The 27811-nt window shown below is 34.9% G+C and overlaps 3 protein-coding genes and 1 pseudogene across 3 annotated transcripts; all 4 read right to left on the bottom strand.

Moving 5' to 3' along the window:
* Positions 1-10350: 10350 nt before the first annotated feature.
* Positions 10351-14893, bottom strand: LOC116001597 ((-)-germacrene D synthase-like). Its single transcript, XM_031241481.1, has 7 exons — positions 14697-14893; positions 13050-13329; positions 12582-12954; positions 12232-12450; positions 11968-12106; positions 11482-11733; positions 10351-10687 (listed from the first exon to the last, which is right to left on the bottom strand). Exons 1-7 carry the CDS (start codon positions 14829-14831, stop codon positions 10634-10636), a joined length of 1452 nt encoding a protein of 483 aa, XP_031097341.1. The 5' UTR covers positions 14832-14893; the 3' UTR covers positions 10351-10633.
* Positions 14894-16753: 1860 nt separating this feature from the next.
* On the bottom strand, positions 16754-19612 carry LOC116003085 (annotated as a pseudogene).
* A 944-nt stretch (positions 19613-20556) lies between these two features.
* On the bottom strand, positions 20557-23422 carry LOC116001789 (cytochrome c oxidase subunit 6b-2). The gene is made up of 4 exons (XM_031241732.1): positions 23324-23422; positions 21568-21656; positions 21146-21227; positions 20557-20895 (listed from the first exon to the last, which is right to left on the bottom strand). Exons 1-4 carry the CDS (start codon positions 23330-23332, stop codon positions 20842-20844), a joined length of 234 nt encoding a protein of 77 aa, XP_031097592.1. The 5' UTR covers positions 23333-23422; the 3' UTR covers positions 20557-20841.
* Positions 23423-23691: 269 nt separating this feature from the next.
* On the bottom strand, positions 23692-26860 carry LOC116002613 ((-)-germacrene D synthase-like). The gene is made up of 7 exons (XM_031242779.1): positions 26676-26860; positions 26204-26480; positions 25750-26122; positions 25409-25627; positions 25159-25297; positions 24649-24900; positions 23692-24108 (listed from the first exon to the last, which is right to left on the bottom strand). The coding sequence occupies exons 1-7, from the start codon at positions 26805-26807 to the stop codon at positions 23818-23820; spliced, it is 1683 nt and encodes a 560-aa protein (XP_031098639.1). The 5' UTR covers positions 26808-26860; the 3' UTR covers positions 23692-23817.
* Between the last annotated feature and the right edge of the window lie 951 nt (positions 26861-27811).

Raw genomic sequence — 27811 nt, forward strand, 5'->3', positions numbered from 1 at the left:
ACCCCCCCCCCCCTCTCCCCCTCCCAAAAAAAAGGAAAGTCATTTTCCTGAAAAAATGGCCTATTTTCATTTGACCAATACTACAATTTTCATTGACCACATTTTCTCCCATCTTGCTAAAGATTGAAAACCCAGAAAATGATTTTCGGAAATTATTTTTCGAGTTTTCAAACACAGCCTAAATGTGTGTATGCTAATAATTTATACTCCGTATATGCCATTTAGTTTAAATTGTTGACTAATATAATTGTTAAGATCAACATATACAGATCATATCAAGTAAACAATATTATAAAACTGCAGAAAATATAACTAAGTTGTGATTTTATATGGCACATTGGCACTGCTATGAGTTATGTAATTAATACTAATAATTTAAAAAGCCAGTAAAATAAATAAGTGTGAAGTGCATGTACACATATCACAGTTATAACAAAATAGTCTCAACACATATCATCATACTAAAAGACTAGGAGAAAAGTACCTGACAATAGTAGTGATTTCAAACTAGTTTTATTTGCAATCTTATCAAATTTAGTTACCAGATTATATTTTATTAAAACGCAGATTATGCAATGAATCTAAGAACAAATGATAGCATCAGTTAATTAAAGAAAGATACTTTTATATAACAAAATAAAACGTCTGATAATATAAGGCCCATATGTATATATTTACTCGTTCTTATAATTGTTAACTTATTTAGTATTATTTTTGTAGAAAATTGTTGGCCTTTTCATTAGCCTTTTAATTGTAACTGATTCTTTTCACCACACTTGGATAAAAATTTGTCCAAAACCCAGCCTTTTCATTAGCAAAAAACAAAAACTCACTTTTTATTCTATGCAAAAAATCACAATTGTAGGTGCTCTAAGGATTCAAAACGAGATACTGCAGTGTTTGAATCCCAAAACGAGAGACCGCATTTTGAACCCTGCTCCAAAAATTATGTGTTTACAGTTAACATATTCTGTACATGTAATTAACAATTTTTGTACCCGTAAACAAATTGAAGGCACATAACATGGTAATTACAAACACAAAACATGATAACTACAGACACATAAATTGTTAAGTGCAGGTACAAAATATGTTAATTGTAAACACATAAGATGTTGGTCAACATGTTATGTGTCTACAATTATAACATATTATGTGAAGGGTTGTAGTTTTCGCGGTGGATGGAAAGTAATAGGTGGTAAAACGGGAAGAAGTTCCCGAGTATCGTTCTCAAAGGATGGCAAGGAGGGAGTTCAAGCGGTAAGGGGATTAAGCACAAGAGTGTTTAGTGTTTGAAAGCTAACCCAAACATAGTAAGAAAATGCACATGAAACATCATGAAAATAAGGAACAAACAAAGGAAACAATTAAGTGGAAAGGAGGATTTGGATATTGCAACTCATATAGGTATCCTTGATTTCCTAAGATACTAGGCTAGCAACACTTAGATAATGAAGATGAGACAAGGTCACCAACACCACCGCCACTCTCGTGGTCAATGGACTCACTCCTTAGACCGTAATGTCATCATTGTGATCATTAGGCTAGGAGAGGCATTTTGTCAAACACGTTATGTGCCTCTTATCTTCCACTTCTCCTTTTTCTCAAAGGTGAGAGGGAAACGTGCTAGGCTAGGCTAAGGAGTATCCCTACTCTCGTAGGTGAGACTCCTTCTCCAAACACCTCTCATATAGGTTGATCATTCCCACACAAGAGTCAAAGAAGATCACCATTCACACAATCAAACTCATAATCAAAGCAATTGCAAAACCCAATTGATCAATTCAAAGCTCAAGAACATCCATAAAACATTGCTCAATCCAAATCCACAAAGATCTATCTAATCATACTTGAAATTGAAATAGCAAAAGCAAAAGTAATGACAAGAAATTAAAAGGAAGACTTAGCTTGAAATTAAACCTTGAACTTGAAATTGAATGTAGATCTCAATCTTGCAACAATGGTATTCTTCTCTAATTCTAATCTAAACTAAGAATTGCAATGTGGAGTGAATTGGGGGAGATCTCTCTAGGCTAATCCTAGAGAGAGAAATATTCTAAACTGATCTAAAATGAAAATGTGATGGATCCCTGCAAAATGGCTCCATTCCCCTTTTAAATCTCGCAAAAACCGCCAAGTTCCGCGATGGACNCCATCTTGCTAAAGATTGAAAACCCAGAAAATGATTTTCGGAAATTATTTTTCGAGTTTTCAAACACAGCCTAAATGTGTGTATGCTAATAATTTATACTCCGTATATGCCATTTAGTTTAAATTGTTGACTAATATAATTGTTAAGATCAACATATACAGATCATATCAAGTAAACAATATTATAAAACTGCAGAAAATATAACTAAGTTGTGATTTTATATGGCACATTGGCACTGCTATGAGTTATGTAATTAATACTAATAATTTAAAAAGCCAGTAAAATAAATAAGTGTGAAGTGCATGTACACATATCACAGTTATAACAAAATAGTCTCAACACATATCATCATACTAAAAGACTAGGAGAAAAGTACCTGACAATAGTAGTGATTTCAAACTAGTTTTATTTGCAATCTTATCAAATTTAGTTACCAGATTATATTTTATTAAAACGCAGATTATGCAATGAATCTAAGAACAAATGATAGCATCAGTTAATTAAAGAAAGATACTTTTATATAACAAAATAAAACGTCTGATAATATAAGGCCCATATGTATATATTTACTCGTTCTTATAATTGTTAACTTATTTAGTATTATTTTTGTAGAAAATTGTTGGCCTTTTCATTAGCCTTTTAATTGTAACTGATTCTTTTCACCACACTTGGATAAAAATTTGTCCAAAACCCAGCCTTTTCATTAGCAAAAAACAAAAACTCACTTTTTATTCTATGCAAAAAATCACAATTGTAGGTGCTCTAAGGATTCAAAACGAGATACTGCAGTGTTTGAATCCCAAAACGAGAGACCGCATTTTGAACCCTGCTCCAAAAATTATGTGTTTACAGTTAACATATTCTGTACATGTAATTAACAATTTTTGTACCCGTAAACAAATTGAAGGCACATAACATGGTAATTACAAACACAAAACATGATAACTACAGACACATAAATTGTTAAGTGCAGGTACAAAATATGTTAATTGTAAACACATAAGATGTTGGTCAACATGTTATGTGTCTACAATTATAACATATTATGTGAAGGGTTGTAGTTTTCGCGGTGGATGGAAAGTAATAGGTGGTAAAACGGGAAGAAGTTCCCGAGTATCGTTCTCAAAGGATGGCAAGGAGGGAGTTCAAGCGGTAAGGGGATTAAGCACAAGAGTGTTTAGTGTTTGAAAGCTAACCCAAACATAGTAAGAAAATGCACATGAAACATCATGAAAATAAGGAACAAACAAAGGAAACAATTAAGTGGAAAGGAGGATTTGGATATTGCAACTCATATAGGTATCCTTGATTTCCTAAGATACTAGGCTAGCAACACTTAGATAATGAAGATGAGACAAGGTCACCAACACCACCGCCACTCTCGTGGTCAATGGACTCACTCCTTAGACCGTAATGTCATCATTGTGATCATTAGGCTAGGAGAGGCATTTTGTCAAACACGTTATGTGCCTCTTATCTTCCACTTCTCCTTTTTCTCAAAGGTGAGAGGGAAACGTGCTAGGCTAGGCTAAGGAGTATCCCTACTCTCGTAGGTGAGACTCCTTCTCCAAACACCTCTCATATAGGTTGATCATTCCCACACAAGAGTCAAAGAAGATCACCATTCACACAATCAAACTCATAATCAAAGCAATTGCAAAACCCAATTGATCAATTCAAAGCTCAAGAACATCCATAAAACATTGCTCAATCCAAATCCACAAAGATCTATCTAATCATACTTGAAATTGAAATAGCAAAAGCAAAAGTAATGACAAGAAATTAAAAGGAAGACTTAGCTTGAAATTAAACCTTGAACTTGAAATTGAATGTAGATCTCAATCTTGCAACAATGGTATTCTTCTCTAATTCTAATCTAAACTAAGAATTGCAATGTGGAGTGAATTGGGGGAGATCTCTCTAGGCTAATCCTAGAGAGAGAAATATTCTAAACTGATCTAAAATGAAAATGTGATGGATCCCTGCAAAATGGCTCCATTCCCCTTTTAAATCTCGCAAAAACCGCCAAGTTCCGCGATGGACACCAGGGTGGACGCGCGTCCACGGGCGCGTCCACTGCGATAAATGCTTCCAGACTTCAACTTCAGAGAGGGTTCTGATGGACGCCACCTTGGACGCGCGCGTCCACTGGGCGTCCACAGCAGAGCGAACCAAACTTCAGAGAGCTTAAAATTGGACGCGGGCGTCCAGGGCGCGTCCGCTTCGCGTCCACAGCAGACTTCGGTTCTGCTGTGCGAGAATCAGAGAGCGAAAAGTTGGACGCAAGGGTGGACGCACGTCCACTGCGCGTCCACTGAGCGTCCACAGTGCGTCCACTGAGCGTCCACGGTGCGTCCATGGTCATTTTGCACTCCAACTTCGACTCTTGAATCCCGTCCATGGTCATTTTGCACTCCAACTTCGACTCTTGAATCCTTCTCATGGTCATTTTGCACTCCAACTTCGACTCTTGAATCCTTCTCCGAGTCATTTTGCACTCCAACTTCGACTCTTGAATCCTTCTCCGAAATCTAGCCATTTTCTGTCTTTACTCTTGAATCCTTCTCCGAAATCTAGCCATTTTCTGTCTTTTTGCCCATCTTTTTACCTACAAAATGATTAACCAAGTGTGGAACGGGGTCCAATGGCAATACGAAGCATTCTAACGCAATAAAGGGACAAATCAAACACAAAAGCTACGAATTGTGCACTAGACGATCCGATAACAACCTTATAAAGATGGCATCTTTTGCACTTATCATTATGTACCTGCAGTTAATCGTTTATGTGTCTGTAGTTATCATTATGTATTTATAATTACCATGTGATGTGTCTTTAATTTATTTACAAATACAGAAACGATTAACTGTAACTACAGAATGTGTCAACTGTTAGGATCGATACGGGTTCACAACACCTAATTACAATAAAAACTTGGGCTGGAAATAATGAGAATATTTCTAGTGTAAGATTTAGAATAAATCATACACTGAATAAAGCAATTTGAAGAAGAATTTTCTGTATTGGCAAAAGGATATTACAACAGGAGTTANAAATATAACTCTCTATCTCTCTCTAAAGATACTTTGCTATGCTACGAATTTCTATTTGAGATGGGATAATTTACAATGACAATAGATTGCCTATTTATAGCAAACCCAAGTGAATATTAGCCTTAGATTTGTGCCTAGAATTGTGTGCATTGAGATTTGCAATTCCTGCAAACATTTAATGCAAATCTACTTCCTGACACAATTCTTTAATTCCTTAGCTTAAGCCTTAGCTAAAACCTTAGCTAGAACCTTAGCTAACACCTTAGCTAGAACCTTAGCTAAAACCTTGGCTCCAAACCTTAGTTAATTTCCACATGTGACTTTATTCTTTACAAATCTCCCACTTAAAGTCACAATGTGGATCTTCATCCTCTTTGCCAATTCCCTGCTGCTTGCATACTTGTTAGGCCAATTGAGGATCTACACCATACGAATTTATCGTTGGTAATAGGCTTTGTTAACATATCTGCCAGGTTATCTTTAGTATGGATTTTCTGTATATCCACACTTCCTTCTTCCACCTTTTCACGAACAAAGTTATATTGAACTCGTATGTGTTTCATCTTGGAATGAAATGCTGGATTCTTTGTCAAGTACAAAGCGCTCTGACTGTCACAAAATAGAGTCATTTTCTCTAACTTGTGCCCGAGCTCCTCCAATAGCATTTGCAACCATATTGCCTCTTTACTAGCTTGAGTAGCAGCTATATATTCTGCTTCTATCGTTGAAGTTGCCACAACAGACTATAACTTCGAGACCCAGCTTACTGCTCCGCCAGCAAGAGTAAACACATAACCCGTGGTGGATTTACTACAATCAAGATTACCTGCATAATCTGAATCAACATAGCCTTTAATAATAAAGTCTGATCCTCCATAACACAATGCAATATCTGAGGTACCCTTGATATATCTAAGGATCCTCTTCACAGCACTCCAATGCTCTCTACCAGGATTTGCCATGTATCGACTGACCGCTCCCACTGCTTGTGCAATGTCTGGTCTAGTGCAGATCATAGCAAACATTAAACTGCCCATTGCTGATGCATACGGTACTCGAGACATTTCCATCCTCTCTGCTTCGTTGCTAGGACACATACTTGAGGATAACTTGAAATTAATAGAAAGAGGGGTACAAATTGGCTTACAATCTTGCATGTTGAAGCGCCGCATGATTTTCTTCAAATAATTCTGCTGAGAAAGCCAAATCTTCCTATTATTTCTGTCTCGGTGAATTTGCATCCCTAGAATCTTGTTTGCTGGTCCCAAGTCCTTCATTTCAAATTCCCTAGCCAATTGAGCCTTCATCTCTATGATGCGATCATTGTTGGGGCCTACTACCAACATGTCGTCAACATACAACAGCAAAATGATAAACTGATTATCATCAAATCTCTTGCAATATGCACAAGGATCTGAATTAAATCTGTTGTATCCAAGGCTCAAAATGAATGAATCAAATCTCTTATACCAACATCTCGGCGCCTGTTTGAGACCGTATAGAGATTTATTCAACCTGCAAACCAAGTTCTCCTTTTCTTTTTCTTCAAAACCTTCTGGTTGGAGCATGTAAATTTCTTCTTCAAGTTCTCCATGTAGAAATGCAGTTTTCACATCCAACTGCTCAAGACACAAGTCAAACACAGCACACATCGCTAAGACTGCTCTAATTGTTGTAAGTCGTACAACAGGAGAAAATATCTCGTTGAAGTCAACTCCTTCTTTCTGACCAAGTCCTTTCACAACTAATCGAGCACGATACCGTTCCACTTGATTATTGCTATCTCGTTTGATCTTATAGACCCATTTGTTTCCAATAGCCTTTCTTCCTTGTGGTAACGGGACAAGTTCCCATGTTTTATTCTTATGGAGAGCTTCAATTTCTTCTTGCATTGCTGTCATCCACAAAGGTGCATCTGAACCTTTTGTAGCCTCATGGTAAGTTAAAGGCTCACCATCTTCTGTTAGTAGACAGTATGCAACATTTCCCTCCATAGAATAATCTGAGTGCCAAGCTGGTTGTCTCCTCTCCCGAGTTGATCGTCAAACTTCTGAAGTTGAAGACTCCGCTTGATCTTGTTCATCATGCTCTATTGTTGCTTTAGAGGAAACTGGAATTTCTTCTTCCTTCCTTCCTTCAACTTGTACTGTAGCTATCACTGGATTCTCCTTCCCAGTGCTTTCACTTCCTTGTACCTTTTCTTCTACAAATACAACATCCCTGCTGATGATAACCTTGTGGGCAGTGGGATCCCACAAACGATACCCCTTCACTCCATCATCGTACCCCAAGAAAACACATTTTCTTGATTTTGGATCAAGTTTTGATGTTTCTTGAGTGTTGTATATCACATATGCCGGACTCCCAAATGTATGTAAGTGAGAATAACTAGATGGCTTACCAGTCCACATTTCCATTGGCATTTTCAGATCAATTGCGGTTGATGGTGACCGATTGATCACATAACAGGCGGTTTTGACTGCTTCAGCCCAAAATGAATTTGCCAAATTTGCAGTCCTCAACATTGCCCTTGTTCTTTCCAATAAGGTTCTGTTCATCCGCTCTGCCACTCCATTTTGTTGTGGAGTATATGCCACCGTGAACTGCCGTTTGATACCTTCTTGTAGACAGAATTTATCAAATTCAACGCTAGTATATTCTCCTCCATTGTCTGACCTCAAACACTTGATCCTTTTCTCGGACTCAAGTTCCACACGCGCTTTGAAGATTTTGAAAACTTCAAATACATCCGCCTTCCGCTTGATCGGATACACCCAACATCTCCTGGAGTAATCATCAATAAAGGATACAAAATATTTTGCACCTCTTAGGGATGTAACTGGTGCTTGCCAAACATCGGAGTGGATTAGCTCCAAGATAGCTTTGCTTCTTACTTAAGAGCCTTCGAACTTCAATCTATGCTGCTTACTTGTAACACAATGCTCACAAAAAGGTAATGATACCCTTTTTAGCCCTGGAAGAAGATGTTGATCAGCAAGAATCTTTAGACCTCGTTCCGACATGTGGCCAAGTTTTTGATGCCACATCATCGTTGATTCCTCTATCAGATTGTCTGATGCAATTGATGCTTCTCCTTGTAGTTGTGTTTCTCCTTTAAGCATGTATAGATTTGCCGCTATCTTTTCTGCTTTCATCACAACAAGCGCGCCCTTGGTTACTTTGATGATCCCATCTTTAATGTGAATTTTACATCCACGGCTATCTAATTGTCCTAGAGACAATAGATTTTTCTTCAGGCCTTTCACGTGTCGTACCTCTTGGATGGTGCGAACCGTACCATCAAACATTTTTAGTTTAATAGTACCAATACCAGCAATCTCTAAGGCATGATCATCTCCCATGAACACTGATCCTCCAGAGATAGGTTCATATTCATGAAACCATTCTTTTTGTGAAGTCATATGCCATGTTGCTCCCGAGTCCATGAGCCAAACATTGGCTAGACTTTTCATACCTTCAACAAGTGTTGCTGCTTCACCAAATAAAACTTCGCCTCCATCCGATGTACTCACAACACAACCCTGAGCATTTGATGTCTCAGGATTTTTATCTTTAGCCGCATCTTTCTTGAGTTGCCAACACTCACTCTTGTAGTGCCCCTTTTTGCCACAGTGAAAACACTTAACATTCTTCTTACTCCTCGATTTTGATCTACCTCGGTTGTGACTCCCACTAAAGCCAAGCTCCGTTGATCTTCCTTTTGTCACTGTCAACGCTTGAGTTTTTTGTGAGATTCCAACTTTATCTTCTTTGTTTTTGCGCCGGCTTTCTTCTTCAAGAACTGCAGCTGCAATATCATCGAAGACAAGTACCTCCTTGTTGTTGACTAGATTGATAATGAGTTGATCATATGAATCAGGTAGACTTTGGAGTAAAATCTCAGCACGTTCATTCACTTCTATTTTATAACTCAACGCTGAGAGTTGTGAAAATAGAGTGTTGAGAGTGTTGATGTGCTCAGTTACTGAGGATGTCTCCATCATCCTGAGAGTGTATAGCTTCCTCTTCAAGAAGATTTTGTTGTGTAGTGATTTGGCCTCATACAACTTTATGAGAGTATCCCATATCTCTTTTGCCGTACTTTTCTCTGCCACACTTGACAGTACTTCATCAGCAAGTGCTAAGTGAAGATTGGCCATAGCGTTGCTATCCATTTCTGTCCACTTGGCATCGTCAGTGAAATCGGCTGGTCTTTCTCCAATTGCTGCTACGCAGTTATCTTTCCTGAGAACTGCTTTCATTCTCATTTTCCACAATGAGAAATTGTTCCCATTGAACTTTTCAATCTCATACTTTGATGCCATTGTAAGTGGTGTTCTTGATTCAAATCCTGAACAATATATCTATGAACCAACCTGGGGCTCTGATACCACTTGTTAGAATCGATACGGGTTCACAACACCTAATTACAATAACAACTTGGGCTGGAAATAATGAGAATATTTCCAGTGTAAGATTTAGAATAAATCATACACTGAATAAAGCAATTTGAAGAAGAATTTTCTGTATTGGCAAAAGGATATTACAACAGGAGTTACAAATATAACTCTCTATCTCTCTCTAAAGATACTTTGCTATGCTACGGATTTCTATCTGAGATGGGATAATTTACAATGACAATAGATTGCCTATTTATAGCAAACCCAAGTGAATATTAGCCTTAGATTTGTGCCTAGAATTGTGTGCATTGAGATTTGCAATTCCTGCAAACATTTAATGCAAATCTACTTCCTGACACAATTCTTTAATTCCTTAGCTTAAGCCTTAGCTAAAACCTTAGCTAACACCTTAGCTAGAACCTTAGCTAGAACCTTGGCTCCAAACCTTAGCTAATTTCCACATGTGACTTTATTCTTTACATCAACTGCGGGTACAAAATCTGAAAGTTATTTTTGGACCAGGATCCACAATGTAAGGTAGACCCTGGTCCATTTATGGTATACTACCAGTGACAAAAAAAAAATTACGTATTGTGATTTAAGTCATACACCAATCTTCAAAACAAGACCAATGAATGACTCTTAAGTTTGATGTTCACACTTATTCAAAACCATAAACTATTTATATCCCATCTAATGGAGCATAAAAAAGATTTATCTTTATCACAAACCAAAACATATAGCATTAAAAAAATCAAAACAACACGATTACATTTAATTTAGTAACACCATCACGCAACCGGATCAACCAATAGAGAGGTAATGATGACTTTGAGCTCGGTTTTGGAATGAGTATATATATCCCCATTTTTATAAAGCAAATCAATAACTCTTGTCAAGTTGGTAATTCGGATGAGTATAGGCATAGGGACAACAGTAGGTTTGAGACATTCTTGATTAATATCCTTTCATGCATTGGTGACTTGCTTTTGAAGTTCTTTAACGGTCTCTTCTTCGGACTTCCCATATTATTTCATATAGCATTCCACAGCTGAATCTACATCCCCTCTTTGTTGCTCAATCTATACAAATAGTGCAAATCCATTGTTTGTAAATTCATATTTCGTATATAATTGGAAATTTATCTAAATCGGCATGTACCCAATTTGAACCAAAAAAAAAAAAAAAAAGTGATTGAAAATCCAATTTTTGGTTACAACTCCAAGATTCCGAACAACTTTTGCGTATCTGTCCAAACTCAGACTCACCCTTTATCACTCAATAATTATAATAGAGAGCTTTGATGGCTCAATTTAATAGGGAGTCATGACATTTATCTTTTTTTTTTTTTTGAGTACTATTGACTCTATGTTATAATGTAGTATCTGTTCATAGCTATTTTCTAAACCTACTGAACAGTTAAACCGGGTGCCACTAGACCACTAGTCAACAGTTATCTATTCTTGTTTTTCTTCCTCTAATCAAATTTCAACACAAGTGGGAGTAAAAGTTGAGAGTAAGTTTTTGGGAGTCCATTAAAAATTTTCCATTATAATAACAATTCATGTTAGAATCGATCAATTAATTTATCGTGTTTTGTGTTAGGATCAAGCTATAGCATTTGGCGTAAGTGGTAAGCATTTGATGCTAACAAGTGGTATCAGAGGTAGGTCACGAGTCCCAGCAATAACATTTGTCTAATGCCCAATGACTCGTAGATTGTTGGACGGAGGCCGGTAAATAGTACCTCGAAAATATGACAGTTATTTATAAGGAAATAAAGTTGTGCCTTCGCTACTAACTATAGATTTTGGTGTAAGTGATAAGCACTTGATCCTAACAATATGTGTACATATATATAGCATATTTTTGTTACCTTATGTCCAGCAATGTCATTCATTAATCTGGTAATGATTGAAGAAGCTCTAACCATTAATGGCTCGTTAGTTACCCAATCAAAGATCTCTTTAGTCACAAAATCTTCCGGCATGCCTACTAAAGAAGAAGTCGTTACCATCATATAACCAGCCGATACAATTGCATTTTTCATGTACTCTTCAAAATTTGGCGGACTACTGTCATGAAACCACTTAGCTTCTTCATAATATGCTCCCACTAATTTTTTCATCTAAAACCACAACGAAAATAAAAATTTGATGATTTACTATTATCCTCAAAAACTTTATAAATTATATCAAATAAAGGTAAGCGGACTGCTATGCCAATTTCGGATTAGTCTCCTTTTTAATAGAAACAATGACTTATATTAATTTTATAACTAGAATTAGTTTGTAAATAATCAAAAAATGAAATTCATATGCATTATTCGACTTGACATATAAGTATAACTAAATATACACACCTCACTTATAGCATAGTTGATTTGGTATGCTTGATCTTTTGGGCCTAACTCTTTCTCCATTTGAGCATAAATATCAAGAAGGGCAATGTAACAAACCCTCATATATTCTGGTAATTCATTTATAGCACTAGCATCCCATCTGAAATGGACATATTATCATAGTTTAATCTTTTAGCTAAAATACATGTGAAATATATATTTTAACGTGGTATAAAAGAAACAAGGCAAAAATAAATAAATACATAAAATCTCAATGAATAGAACCTCTGGATTGCATTGTTAAAGAGCAAGAGTTCTTCGGGAGTTCCATGCACATCAAAAATATCATCAATAACCGTAGCAACGGCAAGAACTTTAGTAAGAAATTTCCTTGGAAGGTAATATTGTTGTTCAAAGTACACTCCCAATGCCCACAAGTAGCATTCCACTAATCTATTTTTGCCAAAAGGTAATTTGTTTGCGAAGTCCAGTTCTTTCCACCACCTATACTTAATATTGAATATACAAATTACTGATTGGTTAATTAATTAGTTTGTACAAGTAAATACTATATATGTATGTCAAAACACAAATTGACTAAATTTTGATGCTAAAAACATAACTTTAATAATTACCTTGTGAGACAACCTATCTCCCATTGATGTTTCTTCTGCAACATGTTGAAGTCCAACTTTGCAAATTTCAATAGTACAACATCGTGTGATTGATCAAATTCGTAAATTGATATGTATCTTCTTGCCTCTATCCTCGTTAATCTTTTGCAAATTGGCCCCTTTAGTGCTTCACTGACTTGAGATTTAAGATACTCGGTCAGGTTTGGTTGCATGGATTGTAGATATGAAGTGGAAAATGTTAATGCTTCATCCAAAATCTTCTCGCCGTGCACTCCAAGATGTGATGCCTCGTACAAATTTATGATTGCTTGCACATTATCGGTTAATGATTCTTTGAACTTTCCATCAAAATCAGTGAACTTTTCAAAAACACCTGCAGAATTCATGATGATTATCTCACCTTATGTATATTTAACCTGCATATGGAGTATTTAATTTTTGTTTAGTAGTTTTTGGTTAAACACTTACTGCAAGGTACACGATAACCATGTTGTCTAAGTAATCGAAAGCGCAAAGAAACAATATAAAGATCATTCTCATCTTCTTGGATATTCGATTCATAGTAGCTCCTGAATATGAGTTGCAATGTTGCTTCAATCTCCTTTTCAAAATGATAGCTCACTCCTAAGAGTTGGATCTTATTGATCAATTCCAATTTTTGGGAAGAAATGCATGGGGCTTCCACAAGCATGCTCTTCACCTTTTCCTTCAGTTGTTGATGCTCTTGCCATTCTTGTGCTTCTGCTATCTGTATATACAACGAACACATCTCATTTTTCTTTTATCAAATTATTATATTATGGGTTAATCTCATGTGAGGCCGTCTCATGATCTCAAACCGCATGAGCGGTCCAATCTAAAAAAAATGAGTCATAACAAAATTGCAGATATAATAAAATTAATACTTTAAGTTTTATATATAATACTTTATATTATAAATGTAGTACTTTATAGTAAAACTGTAATAGACAATTTGCGAAAAATAAATAATTGCATAACAGAATTGTAGATATTATCAACTTAGCAGAATTGTAGATATAATCCATACATTAAGACTTATTTATAAAATAGCATAAATATAATCGCAAAACAGTAACAGATAATTTGCATAAATAAAATATTAACACAATAGAATTGCCGGATATAATTTATATATGCTCTAAAGGCTTATTTATAATAATTTATAACGTAAATGTAATATACATTTTGCAGGAGTTAATGTAATAACGTAATAGAATTGCAGATATCATCAATACTTTAAACATTATATATGATACTCTATAGCATAAATGTAGTACGAAAAAACAATAATAGACAATCTGAAGGAAATAAAGTGTCATTACATAGCGTTGCATATATGTAATACTTTAAGCCTTATATATATAATATACTTTATGGCAAACAGTTTGCAAGAAATAATATTATTAATAAACTCATACACCATAAGACCCAAATTCTCCTGACCCGGTTCGTCTCACGGATTGAGATAGGAAACTTTTCCTTACATTATTGGGAAAAGCACTCTAATCTCTTCCTCTAATTTCACTTTTTTTTTTTTGGGTTCAATCAAAGAGTCTTGATTCAATTTACTGATAATTTAAATTTTATATTATTTAATTTAGCATATGTTACTAAATTTCATATATTAATTAAAACCAGTAAAGAAAAATTACTACTTATAGAAGTTTTAATTTCACAAATGAATACTAAAGGCCATGGGACACGACAAAAGGAGTACACTTTACTTGATAGGCTGCATATATATATATATATATATATATATATATATATATATATATGCTTATGAAGTAGTGCTAGATAATTATTTCAATGTAGAAAGATATTGCCTGCAATCTTGTAAATATATTATGTTTTTGTTTTTTTTAAAACAAATTTTTGGTTACAAAGAAAATCCAACTACTATTTGAGGATATGCGTGGAATAAATATCATTTTTAGAGTCTTAGGTAATACCCTGCAAATCACACACCGTACTTGAAAAATCCTGTGTAACGGACTCAACCGAGATGGTGTTAGAAGATATTGCTTGCACTCTTGTAAATATATACCCTAAAAACTAATAATTATTGAATGAAGTATTTTTTGAATTGGTTACCTTTTCATGAGAAGCGTAAGCTAGGAAATGGTCACCCCAAACGCTTGGATGATAATTGGCAGAACGACGAGTGACTTCATGCAACTGAGGGCAGTTTGATGTAAGAACAGATAATGGTTGATTAATGGCAGCCATTTTTGCTTAGAAAGGGACTGAAGGAAACAAAAGAAAGGGACTGAAGGAAACAAACAATTTAAGACGAGTAGTACTTGGGTTTGCATATTTTTCTTTGGGGGTGCCCCTCAATTTATAGTACAATTTCAAGCTTGCAAATCTGAAAATGATATCTAGATTATGTAATTGTAGTAGAGGTGTCAAACCCAAGTCTAGTCCAGGCCCGATCCGGTCTATTTGCTACAATGGACGGACAAGGGCTAGTATAATTTATACTACGATTAGTGTTAGACTTTAATTTTTTGTCTATGGACTAGGCCGGCCCGGCCCGGCTCGTACATTTTTGAAAATATATAATATACATATATACTCTAATAGAGTAATGACTTATGAGATTATCATATTAGAAACTGTGATATTGATTTTATGCCTATTAAATTCTTATATATTTACTATTTAGCTAGTTAACCTGGCCGGACATTAATTTTAATTTTTAGACTGAGCTTGTCTTGGTTTGAACTTTAATTAGACTGATCGGCCCGAACCAAAAAATAAACTGGCCAATAGCGAGTCGGTCCAAGCCTGCCGATTTGACACATACATCTTAATTGTAGTTCATCTGCCTTATTTTTCCTTGGGCTCTTCAAACGCTTTCTACTACCTTTGTTCTTGGCTGCTGTCGGTGACAAAGCTGTTATGCTTAATGTTAATGATGCTGTAGCGCGATAAAATATTTGTAATGCGTCGTTCTTGTTTGTAGCTAACAAAAATAAAGCCTCAATTTGATGTGAAGATGATTTAATTGTACGTAGTACAAGTATTCGAGGCATGTGAATCAATTATTGAGACCTAAAATATTTGTATTGTAATATCTATCAATTCAACAGCCATGTTCTTGGATGTGAGTGAAAATGTAATACTCAAGTGTACCTAATGAACTGTAAATTCACGTGATAGTATATATATATGGGGCCTGCCTATAAATGGTTACGGTTTCTTCTTCACCATTTCTCATTTCGTGGTTAAAATATATGCTTGAAAAGTAGATAAAACATTTCTATCTCTTTCTGTTTCCCTTTTATTATACTTTGTTTTTTGGTTGCCCTACCATTTTTGTTCCTTTATCAAACAAATCAGTTTAAATATCGTTAAATACAAGATATTTCGGTCTTCAATTATGAATGTTTTCAAAAAAATAAACATAAAAAATATAGCGGTTCAACATACTTTGTATAAAAAAGATTGAAATGTCTTTGTATTTAACAATATTTCAACGATTTTATTGCCGGAGAACTAAAATTGGTCATGCCACGATAATACTAGGACTAAATGAGGATGCTCTAATAAAAAAGGACTAAAAGTGGATTATCACCTATAAGTTTAGGACCAAAAATGGAATAAGCTCTAATAGTAAATCTGATTTATTTATTAATTTTTGTGGATTTTGCCTTCCAGTAATTTATCTACTTTGAAACTCAATTTCTCATTTACTTATAATCCATTTTTAGCTATATTAATTTCTTTGTCTCATTTAGAAAAACTCGAATTTACTTTGAACTGATCCAAATCAAAAATAAGTCCCACATATATTTATACCACAAAATAGTCACTTAAAATATTATTATATACTATTTTTTCCAACAATAAAACCTCAATTTAAACGTGATGGCAACTTTATTAAGCAATCATACGTATTATGTTACCATTGATGTACCATATGTCGTGAATCTAACCAACCACGATTTAATGTTTTTGGACGGATTTGATAATAAAACAATTTCCTCAACGTGGTGTGAGAAAAAAGTTTGTAACTTTCTTGGAACAACTCTTTCTATCAAGCCTGTTGTATATGATCTTTTTTGTGTGATTTATCTTTTACGTGTGATTTGTGAGTTATTTCATTGAAGAGAGATTTATTTAGTACACACTTTTGAATAATTACTGTGAGTTTCTCATTTGGTATGTAAGATATAAATCATGATAACTTAACTGAATACAGATGCTAGACCTTTCCTTACTGTGCACAATGAGCCACCTTGATTTGAGAGATTGCTCCCACACTGGCGATGGTGAGACTCGTTCCTTGGTCTTTCACCTTAAACTTCACCCATGTAACCAACTAAGTTGCCCATACAAGTCTTTTTTGAATTTATAGGACGGGATCAACCAACAATAAGGTAATGAAGCCTTTCAACATGGTTTTGGAATGTGTATATGAATCTCCATCAACATATAGCGAATCTATTACTCTTGAGAAGTTGAGGAGTCTAGTGAGTATTGGCATAGGTACAACAATAGGTTTAAGACATTCCTGGTTGGTGTCATTCCATGCGTCAATGACTTGTTTTTGCAACTCTTTGTAAGTATCTTCTTTCGATTTCACATATTGGTTCATGTAACATTCCACGGATGATGCCATGTGCCCTCTTTGCTGCTCAAACTATACATAAAACAATACACATTGAATGTTAATTTCTCCATCTCATTTTATTAATCTTTCTAGTGAATTTCAAAATATTGTTAACTTTTTCAATTTAAACGCCAATAACTTTTTTTTTTTTTTATGTATTCCAATTTACCCTTCCTTAACCCAAACTTCCTCATGTGGATTAACTTTTCTTCTTAAAAAAATCCTTAAGAAGTTTGTGGTCCATAGAGTTAAAAAAAAAAAATACTACATAACAAGACTACTTTTATTTAGGTTGAACCCCACTAACTAGTGTGATAATTGATGTATGGATATAGACCTTACATTTGTCTTTTTTTAAATAAAAAAATAATTGTCTCAAAATATTGATTTAGTTAGTCATAAATATTACTTTTGTTGGTATTACCTCATGTCCAGCCATATCATCCATTAATCTGCAAATAATGGATGTAACTCGAACAATTAATGACTCCTTACTCAACCAATCAAATACCTCCTTCGTTACAAAATCTTCTTGCATGCCTACTAGAGAAGTTATTGTTGACAACCTTACACCACACGTTTCTGTTGCAAGCTTCATGTACTCCTCAAATTTTGGAAAGTAAACCACTTATCTTCTTTTAGATATGCATTTGCTAAATTCTTCATCTATAACATAACCAAAGAAAAGTTTAAGTAAAAATTTATGAAGATATGGGTAAAAGGTACGTAAAACTTTATTAGTGATGTGTTGATTAAACGTGTAATATACCTCAGTTTTGACATAGTCAATACGATACAATTCACCTGTCTTGGCTAACTCTTTCTCCATTTCAGCATAAACATCAAGAAGAGCGACATAGCAAACTCTCATATATTCTAGTAATTCATTTACTGCAATAGCATCCCACCTGTGCTCAAACCAAAAGTATATTTTCTTTCTCATGAAAAATATAAATCAATCTAAGATATAATGACAATTAAAACACTATAGAACCTTTGGATTGCATCTGTGAAGAGTTGGAGCTCATTAGGGGTTCCATAGACATCATATATATCATCAATAATTGGAACCATAGCCATGACTTTGAGGAAAAATTTCCTTGCTAGAGAATATTGTGGTTCAAAGTATATCCCTAACGTCCAAAAATAACCTTCCACCAATCTGTCTCTTGCAAAAGGAAAATTCTTTGCAACGTCTAAACCTTTCCACCATCTACATTACAATGAATATAATATGCATTAATTGATGAGATCGAAGATTCCAATAATCCATAATTAATTAACTTTACCTTGTGAGAATACCGAGCTCCCTTTGGTGTTCCTTTTGCAACATGTTGAAGTACAATTTTGCAAATTTCAATAGCACAGTATCATGTGTTTCATCACATTTATAAATTGATATATATCTTTTTGCTTCTAGTCTCCTTAGTCTTCTGTGAAATGGCTGTCTTAGTGCTTCACTGACTTCTGTTCTAAGAAGACTGCTCAAGTTTGGTAGCATGGATTGTAGATGAGAAGTGGTAAATGTCAGTGCTTCCTCTAAAATCTTCTCACCATGCACTCTGAGATGTGACGCCTCGTACAAGCTCAATATTGCCTGCACATTGTTGATCAACAACTCCTTGAACTTGCCTTCACTGTTCTTGAACTTTTCAAACACATCTGTTGAAACATTGAGTAAAAAGATCAAAACTCAAGACCGCCATGGCTTCACTACATATTTATTTTATCATATGCTTACTACATGATACTGGATATCCTTCTTGTCTAAGTAATCGAAAGCCTAGTGAGACAACGTAAAGATTGTTCTCATCTTCTTCGCCATTGAATTCGTCGTAGTTCTCAAATATGTGTTGTAAGGTAGCTTCAATTTCCTTTTGAAATTGATAACACACTCCTAAGCGTTGGATCTTATTAATCAAGTCCAATTTTTGGGATGTAGTGTAGTGTTGGGCTTCCATAATCATGTTCTTCACCTTTTCCCTTAGATGTTGATGCTCTTGCCATTCCGGTGCATCCACTTCCACCAGCGCCCATATACAAGCACAACACTTATTAATTTTCCTGTACTACCTAAAGCTAAAGTATTACCATATATAGAAACCTTTAGGCCTTTCCTAATTTGCAAAATATTTGTCTTTGACATAAAGGTCTGCGCCCATAAATGTTATACCTTAAAAATAATTATATATTGGTTACCTTGGGTTGAGATGAATAAGGTAGGAAATAGTCTCCCCAAATACTTGGATGAAAATTGGCACATCGACGATGACTTACTTCACGCAATTGTGTTTGGTCTGATGTAAGAACTGATAATGGTAGATTATTATTGGCGGCCATTTCTTTTTTTTTTTTGGAAAGAAGGGAAGAGAAGGAGGGGAATTGGGAGCAAACAAATTAAAGGTGAAGGTATTAGATGTATCTAATTCTCTGGAGTTGCCTTTCAATTTATAGTACTTGGTAATCGTTTGAGTGTGGGAGGTCATAAAGTAATTCTAAATACAATATAATCTACTTTCGATAACCCTTTTATTTTCTAAGAAGATCTTATTTGATCAATTATATGCGTGTAAGGATATATAGACATATGAGAGGCTCTTAATACCCGGCTACCCAATCAGAGATTATGACCTCAGAAAAATGAAGCCTCAATTTAAAGTATGAAAGGCAAGTTGAAAAAGGAATCTTAACATGTTAATAACGTGCGAATACTTATGACTCATGCATGTTATCAGTAATGGATGTGTCGGTCATGACATGCAACGTACAACGATATGCGCAAATTTTACAGTCCAATGCGCATCAAAACGACGTCGTTTTGATTAATGAAAACAGACGGATAAAACGGCCGCGTTTTGATTAATGAAAACAGACGGATAAAACGGCCTCCACACAACTGGGGATGAAACGGCCTCCTCACAACTGCAGTATCAGTTCAACAGAACTGCAGTTCAACACACAACTGCAGTATCAGTTCAACACAACTGCACAACTGAAACGACCTTTACACAACTATAGTATCAGTTCAGTACTGTGAAACAGTCTCCACACAACTGCAGTATCAGTTCAACGACGTTGACTGCAGTATCAGTTCAGCGACGTCGTTTTGTGGTCATAGTCCACAATATAACGACTGAACGATATGATGTCATTGGTCGGATTTTTTATAATAAATTGTGTGAGAGGATGAATAAATTGTCCACTGTCCCATTTTATGTGTTTCAGTTAAATTACATTACAAGTATTATTAAATAAAAAAATTAAATTTTTAAATGTAAAAAAAACAATATAAAAATAATTTGACCAATGAATAGTAAATAGGGTGATGCTGACAGAGGATGGAAAAAAATGTTATTATGTAAACAATAGTGAGGTAAACCATAGTGAGGTAAACATACAGAACAAAAACAAAGAATCTTTATATACTAGAAGCCAATAGTTCTGAGAAAAGAGGGCAACAACATTAAACTGTTTTAGAACTCCCAAACCAAGAAAACTTTTCAGAAACAATGAGAGGGAGGTTTCTAAGAACTCCAAGAATGCTTATTAATCCATTGACATTCAAAAGGAAACCAAAAGGCCAAATTTCAGAAAATGAGCATGGTCTAAATCCACATCAAGTTAAAGTGGCCCTGGGAAAGTCCCACTCTCCCTCTGTTCATTCCATTTTTCAACCTGAAAAGAACCAATTGTACATAGGATTAAAATATAGCAAATGCCCTTTGTATACAAGCATTAAGAATTGCTCTCTTTCAGTAAGAGTGATTTGTGATAAATATTTTGGAAAAGTAACTAAATAATTCTCTTGTAATACTTCCCAATGCTTCAATTGATCTCTTAGCTATAATTTAATTTACTTAAACATGTATGGACACATAATTTATCATCAAAACCAAAGCACTTGAATAGATAAGTTTTCACTTACCCATTCACCTGGGCAAAGTGCCCGATAGTACCTAGCGAATTTCTCACAGTCACCGGCCTCCCCACCTTTAGCTGCCACACACCTGAAGTATACAAACGGAAAAACAAGTCAGACCCGGCACTGTAAACATGCCGCTTGCAGCAGATTAAAGAGTATACTCAAGTTTACATCACAATGTCCTGAAGTCATACCCATATATGCCCAGTATTTAAACAGCCTAGCCTTGGAAACCTAATTGTTTTTAATTTACCAGGTCACCTAAACAGGTTTAATTGTTGAAATGTTCATAGTTCTGCATTCCATGTTTATGTAAGTAGGATATGCATCCATAGTTCAAAGTGGGAGGGAAAATTATCCTAGGAGCATATGCAAGCTGTACAGAATAAAAAGCAGTACACCAAAATAAAGCCATGGAGTTTTACCTGTGAAACTCAACGTAGCGTGTGAAACAATGCCTAGTCTGGTTTGTTGTAGGGAATCGAAAATCAGCTGGAGCTGTCTTCAGTTCAATCTGGGAGAAAGATTAATCAAAAGACATTTTTATTTTAGAGAAAGAGGTCAACCTCCAAAAGGTCAATAGTTGAAAATATTAAGAGAATTTGGAGCAGCTTATTTTTTCCAAGGCACAAATTCATAACTAACTGGAATAAATGAAATGTCATGTTAAAAGTCTTCGAACCAGTTTGGATAAACTTATGTTTAGCTTTAGCATATCTACTGCTACTATAAGCAATTATGCTAATTTATTGCTCTGTTCACATATGCTTACAAAAAGAGTTTATGGCTTTTGAAAAGCTCTGTTTTAGCTTATTTCCTTTTTACATTATTGCCCACACATATAACATTGAAAGTAAATTTAAAGATGAGAAATATTTATATAAAAATAAATGGTTGCATGGACAATATGTGCTTGTGATTTCAAATTGCCACCTTGACAATTGTTTTTTCTCAAGGCTAGAGAATTATGACTAGGAAGAAAGCCATGTTCTTTCAGCCACCCAAATAGTTAGTGATGATTCATCATTCATGACTTTTTATATTTATCCTTTCTCCATTTAGTTTCAGGATAATATACCATCATCCCCCCCTATTTTAGAGTCTAAGAGAAAATGATTAGCTAGCTGCAGCTAATAGCAAGAACCCCTCCCTGTATACTATCATGTCAGAGACGCAGAATTAGCAGCAAATAAAAACACAATAAAATCTCAAAGCCTGTGATCACAATGATTATTGCAGATCACTAATGTCAGTTATGATTAGGCTAAGTACTTATATATCCCCACAATAAAATTCTAATTAGATTCTAATATACTAATTGACATATTACCATAAGAAATCATTGTACTACAACCAGAACTACCATTACTGTGTGTTATGGTATGCCAAATAATTCACAAATCTATCACACCTCTGAAATAAATAACACGATGCATCCACAGAGTTTCGAAATGAGTTAATACCTATTAGGATTTCACCCGACTACCAAAGTTGCTTAATTTAGTCCCTAACTATGCAATTTTTACCTAAAATGGTCCCTCGACCATAGGATTTCACCACTTTGATCCTTGACTACCAAAGTTTAGTCCCTAACTCTGCAATTTTTTACCCTCCCACCACTATTACGATTTCACCATTTTGGTCCTCGACTACCAAAGTTGTTCAATTTAGTCCCCAAGTGTGGATTTGGGGACCTTGGGACCATTTTAGGTAAAAATTGCATAATTAGAGACTAAATTAAGCAACTTTGTTAATCGAGGAGTCTGAGCAACCAATTTTAGGGAAAAAATTGCATAGTTAGGACTAAATTAAGCAACTTTTTGATAGTCTAAGACCAACTTAGTAAAATCCTAATAGCCAAGGGCCCAAATTGAATATTAACTCGTTTCGAAATTTATCAGACCCGAAAATCCGATCAACTTTGTCTTCACAGTACGTGTTTCAATTTCACTAATTAACCCTAGAGCACAGCAGATATCAGTATTCAGCTCAACGACAACCTCAAAATCCCACAACTCCATTTTAAAAAGGAAAAAGCATACACATCCAAATCATATGAATTCAGATCAGTTCCAAAATTTGCAGATCATCAAAACAACACAGCTATAGAAGAAGAACCAATCTTTTCGCGACACAGATGTAAACGAAAATCGAAAATGAATGATTCCGAGATTGTTTTACCTCGGCCATTGATGATGAACGGAGAACAAAATTTTCCTTCCTGTGTGCGCAGCCGGTACGAAAATACAGCGGCGTTGACGGGATCCCATTGGGCTTTATAAATATATATTTCGGGCCGGGTAACTACGATCCGCCTACGGCCAATCCGGTTTTCTTGTGGTACTAATTTATTAAAGCAAAAAATAATAGAATTTCTTGCACATATTTATGGATCTATTTTCTTGTCTTTTTTTTTTTTTGACAAGATAATAAAACTGTTACCTGATGATGTGCACTAAGTCAATTTTACTATTCTATAATACTTTGTAGTTTATAGACCATATATGTAAACCACACTAAAGTGGCATTGACTTAGACATAAAAGTCATGTTTCACCCACCGTACCATGCCACCAAAAGCAACAATGAAAACATTCCAAAGTAAATCGTTGAATTTTAAAAACATAATATAAAAACACAATCACATTAAATTAAGATTGTTGATTTTTTTTTTCTTCACATAATCGGATCAACCAATAGAGAGGTAATGATTGCTTTGAGCTCGGTTGTGGAATGTGTATAAATATCTCTATCTTTATATAGCAAATCTATCACTCTTGCGAGGTTGACAACTCGAATGAGTATAGGCATTTGAACAATAGTAGGTTTGAGACATTCTTGATTCATGTCTTTCCATGCACGGGTGATTTGTTCTTGAAGCTCTTTGACAGTTTCTTCTTCCGACTTCCCATATTGTTTCATGTAGCATTCAACGGCTGAATCTACATCTCCTCTTTGCTGCTCAACCTATACACAAATAGTAAAAATTCGGTGTTGGTCTCTAATGGAGACTTTCATTGTGTTGAGCACATAATATATAAACATAATGTGCAATATAACTATCAACTTAGTCTGTTAGTTGAGACGAAGCACATGCTTCGCTTTGGTATCAGAATCAATCTCATACCAAAGGTCATGAATTTTTGTTGCTTGGAGCTCGATAAATAACATTTTTCCACATAATAGGTCACGTTTGCATTTCTTGATGATAATAAATCGTTTAGGACGGATAAGATTGCACGATTTTAGAATGTTCAATGGTCTAATTGTACTTTAAAAAAACATTTAATAGCCTACCTCCAATTTCGTGCCCATTTTAGTGACTAATTATACCCTTATCTAAAGCTCCAAGATGCCCAAATATGTATGGGTACAATCCCAAACTCACACTCAGTCACTACTAACACACCCTCAATCACTCAATGGTTATAATAAATAACAATTCATGTTAGAATCGACCAATCAATTTATCATGTGCGTTTGTGCATGTGTAGTATGTTTTGTTACCTTGTGTCCAGCAATGTCATCCATTAATCTAGCAATAATTGATGAAGCTCGAACAATTAATGGCTCGTTAGTCACCCAATTAAATGCCTCTTTAGTCACAAAATCTTCTGATATACCTACTAAACAAGAAGTTGCCACCATCATATAACCAGACGATGCAATTGCATTTTTCATGTACTCCTCAAAATTTGGTGGACGACCATCATGAAACCACTTAGCTTCTTCATAGTATGCTCCCACTAACTTTTTCATCTAAAAACACAAAAATGGAAATCAAAAGTTAAGGTTTATTATTATACTCCACAACTTTGTAAAGTATATCAAAGATCCGCTTCAATTTCATTACCAATACTAACCAAATTAACATGGTCCACTTTAGCTTGAAAGGTAGATCCAAGTCTAAAACACACAATTTATCTATTGAATGTTCACAATAAATTGGCTATAATATCTACATGCATACAGGGTATGGCCTTAAATTAACTCAAGCAAATTAAAGAACATAAATACCTCAATTATAGCGTACTTGACTTGGTATGCTTGACCTTTTGGACCTAACTCTTTTTCCATTTCAGCATAAATATCAAGAAGGGCAGTGTAACAAACCCCCATATAATTTGGTAATTCATTTATAGCACTCGCATCCCATCTATTCAGAAATATATAAATAAAAAGAATCATCAATCATTTTACGATTTAATCTTTTAGCTTAAATACACGTGGAATACATAGTGTAAAGTGTTATATATAATAATATAACCTCTGGATTGCATCATTGAAAAGCAAGAGCTCCTTAGGGGTTCCATAGACATCAAAAATATCATCAATAATTGTAGCTAGTGCAAGAATTTGAGTAAGAAATTTTCTTGGAAGATAATATTGTGGTTCAAAGTACACTCCTAATGCCCACAAGTAGCACTCCACCAATCTATCTCTAGCAAAAGACAGTTTTTTTATGAAGTCCAGTCCTTTCCACCACCTACTCAATATTGAATGTACATATTCTTAATTAGTTCGTTGGTATGTACACATAATAAATACTTTATCTGTCAAAAGACAAATTGACAAAATTTAATTTAGATACTAAAAACTTTACTTTACCTTGTGAGACTACCTATCTCCCATTGATGTTCCTTTTGCAACATGTTGAAGTCTAACTTTGCAAATTTCAAGAGTACAACATTGTGTGATTTATCAAGTTCATAAACTGATATGTATCTTTTTGCTTCTATCCTCGTTAATCTTTTGTGTAAAGGTCGTTGTAGTGACTGTCTGACTTCTAATCTTAGAGGATTGGTTAAGCTTGGTAGCATGGATTCAAGGTGAGAAGTGGTAAATGTTAGTGCCTCGTCCAAAATCTTCTCTGCATGCACTCTAAGATGCGACGCTTCGTACAAACTCAGCATAGCTTGTACATTGTTGATTAATGATTCCTTAAACTTACCATCATTATCCCTGAACCTTTCAAATTCATCTGTCGAAACATCGAGTTAAGAGCTCAATTCTAGCATAATATAATTGATTTCTTAGTATTATTTCATTATACAATACTTACAGCTAGGTACATGATACCCTTCTTGTCTGAGTAGTCGAAACTGCAAAGAGACCACATGAAGATCGTTTTCATTTTCCCCGGTGAATTCGTGGTGGGCTTCGAATACGTGTTGCAATGTTGCTTCAATCTCCTTTTTAAATTGATAACTCACTCCTAAGCGTTGGAGCTTGTCAATCAAGTCCAATTTTTGGGAAGAAATGTGTGGAGCCTCTACAAGCATGTTCTTCACCTTTTCCTTTAGTATCCGATGTTCTTGCTGTTCTTGTGTGTTTGCTTCCTGCATATATACATAAATAAATATAACATAACATAACATAACATAACACCTACCTTATCTTCAATTTACCAAAGCATTACTAGGGAAAGTATATATGTATGTATGTATGTATGATATGATTTTTCTATAATATATTACACAATATACCTTAAGAAATAACATTTTTTAATGAACTATTTTTGGGTTGTTAGTTACCTTTTGTCGAGAAGAATAAGGTAGAAAATAGTCACCCCAAATGGTTGGATGGAAATTGGCAGAACGCCGAGTAACTTCATGCAATTGAGTGCGGTTTGATGTAAGAACAGATATGGGCTGATTTGCAGCCATTTTATGGTTAGAAAGGGGAGGGAGGAAAACAAACAATAAATTCTGATAAGGAGTATGAGGTTTTGCTTGTATGTGTTTCTTTGGAGGTGCATTTCTATTTATAGTTAATGTTTTTAATTTACTTTTGAGTAACGTTATTGAGTCGAAATGTCCTTATCATTTGCTATTTCCATAAAAAGAAAAAAAAAGAAAAAAAAAAGAGAAAATGCATGGCTTTTTTTTTTTTTTTTTGTTTTCCTCCTAAATCATATACTTGTGTTTTTTTTTCTATTGAATTATTCATGTATCCACATTAGACCTTCAGTTATTTTAAAAGTGACCTTGTGGTCTAATGGCATCCGGTTGCACCACACATGGAGGGGTGGGTTCGAGCCTCAGTGGAGGCGAATATTGGCTCTTTGTGCTTCATTTGGTTAAAGAAGTAGCAAATAGAGAATTAGAGATAGGGAACAATCCACGTGAAAAGACTCAAAAAGAACAATCCACGTGAAAAGACTCAAAAAGACTGGTATTTGGAGCTCGCCAACTAACCAATTCGATGGATATGTAGTACGTGGCTTAGTTCATGAAGGCAGTCGGGAGGAGCGCCCTAAAAGGCGGTGGTCTCTTGGACGAAATTCGAGGAATCTTGTCTAATTCGGAATTTGATAACTTCTATGTCAATTAGGCAGCTCTCAATTACCTTTCTAAAATTATATTTGTTAAGAATTCTTCTTATTTTTTGTGTAAACTCATTATTCCTGTATAAATACTCCTAGAGTCACATTGTTAAGGGTTCCGATTTGAATGCAAGTGTAATTGTTCCTTTAATTGTGCTTGTATATTTTCTTCTTAATATTTTCTCAAAATGTTCACTAGCCGAAACGGTTATTGCGCAGTCGTAAAACCAACACCACGTCTTGTCAAATTCGATATCACGGAACACATGGATCCATGAAAATAACCACCGTATCCAAATCAATATTGCAGACTAAGTTTCATATTTTCTAGACTTTTCACAATAT

The sequence above is a fragment of the Ipomoea triloba genome, chromosome 13, assembly GCF_003576645.1.
Source record: "Ipomoea triloba cultivar NCNSP0323 chromosome 13, ASM357664v1".
Taxonomy (NCBI): Eukaryota; Viridiplantae; Streptophyta; class Magnoliopsida; order Solanales; family Convolvulaceae; genus Ipomoea; species Ipomoea triloba.

Excerpts from the sequence above, each read along its gene's own strand:
- LOC116001597 (XM_031241481.1), bottom strand. The coding sequence starts at position 14,831 with ATGGCTGCCATTAATCAACCATTATCTGTTCTTACATCAAACTGCCCT. Across the intron at positions 11,734-11,967 it reads TCAACTATGCTATAAGTGAG|ATGAAAAAATTAGTGGGAGC; the intron begins GTGTGTATATTT and ends TTGTGGTTTTAG. Across the intron at positions 10,688-11,481 it reads ATGACATTGCTGGACATAAG|ATTGAGCAACAAAGAGGGGA; the intron begins GTAACAAAAATA and ends CTATTTGTATAG.
- LOC116001789 (XM_031241732.1), bottom strand. Across the intron at positions 21,228-21,567 it reads CGCTACGTTGAGTTTCACAG|GTGTGTGGCAGCTAAAGGTG; the intron begins GTAAAACTCCAT and ends TGTATACTTCAG. Across the intron at positions 20,896-21,145 it reads CACTTTGCCCAGGTGAATGG|GTTGAAAAATGGAATGAACA; the intron begins GTAAGTGAAAAC and ends GGTTCTTTTCAG.
- LOC116002613 (XM_031242779.1), bottom strand. The coding sequence starts at position 26,807 with ATGGCTGCAAATCAGCCCATATCTGTTCTTACATCAAACCGCACTCAA. Across the intron at positions 25,628-25,749 it reads GAGATAGGTAGTCTCACAAG|GTGGTGGAAAGGACTGGACT; the intron begins GTAAAGTAAAGT and ends AATATTGAGTAG. Across the intron at positions 25,298-25,408 it reads TTCAATGATGCAATCCAGAG|ATGGGATGCGAGTGCTATAA; the intron begins GTTATATTATTA and ends ATTTCTGAATAG.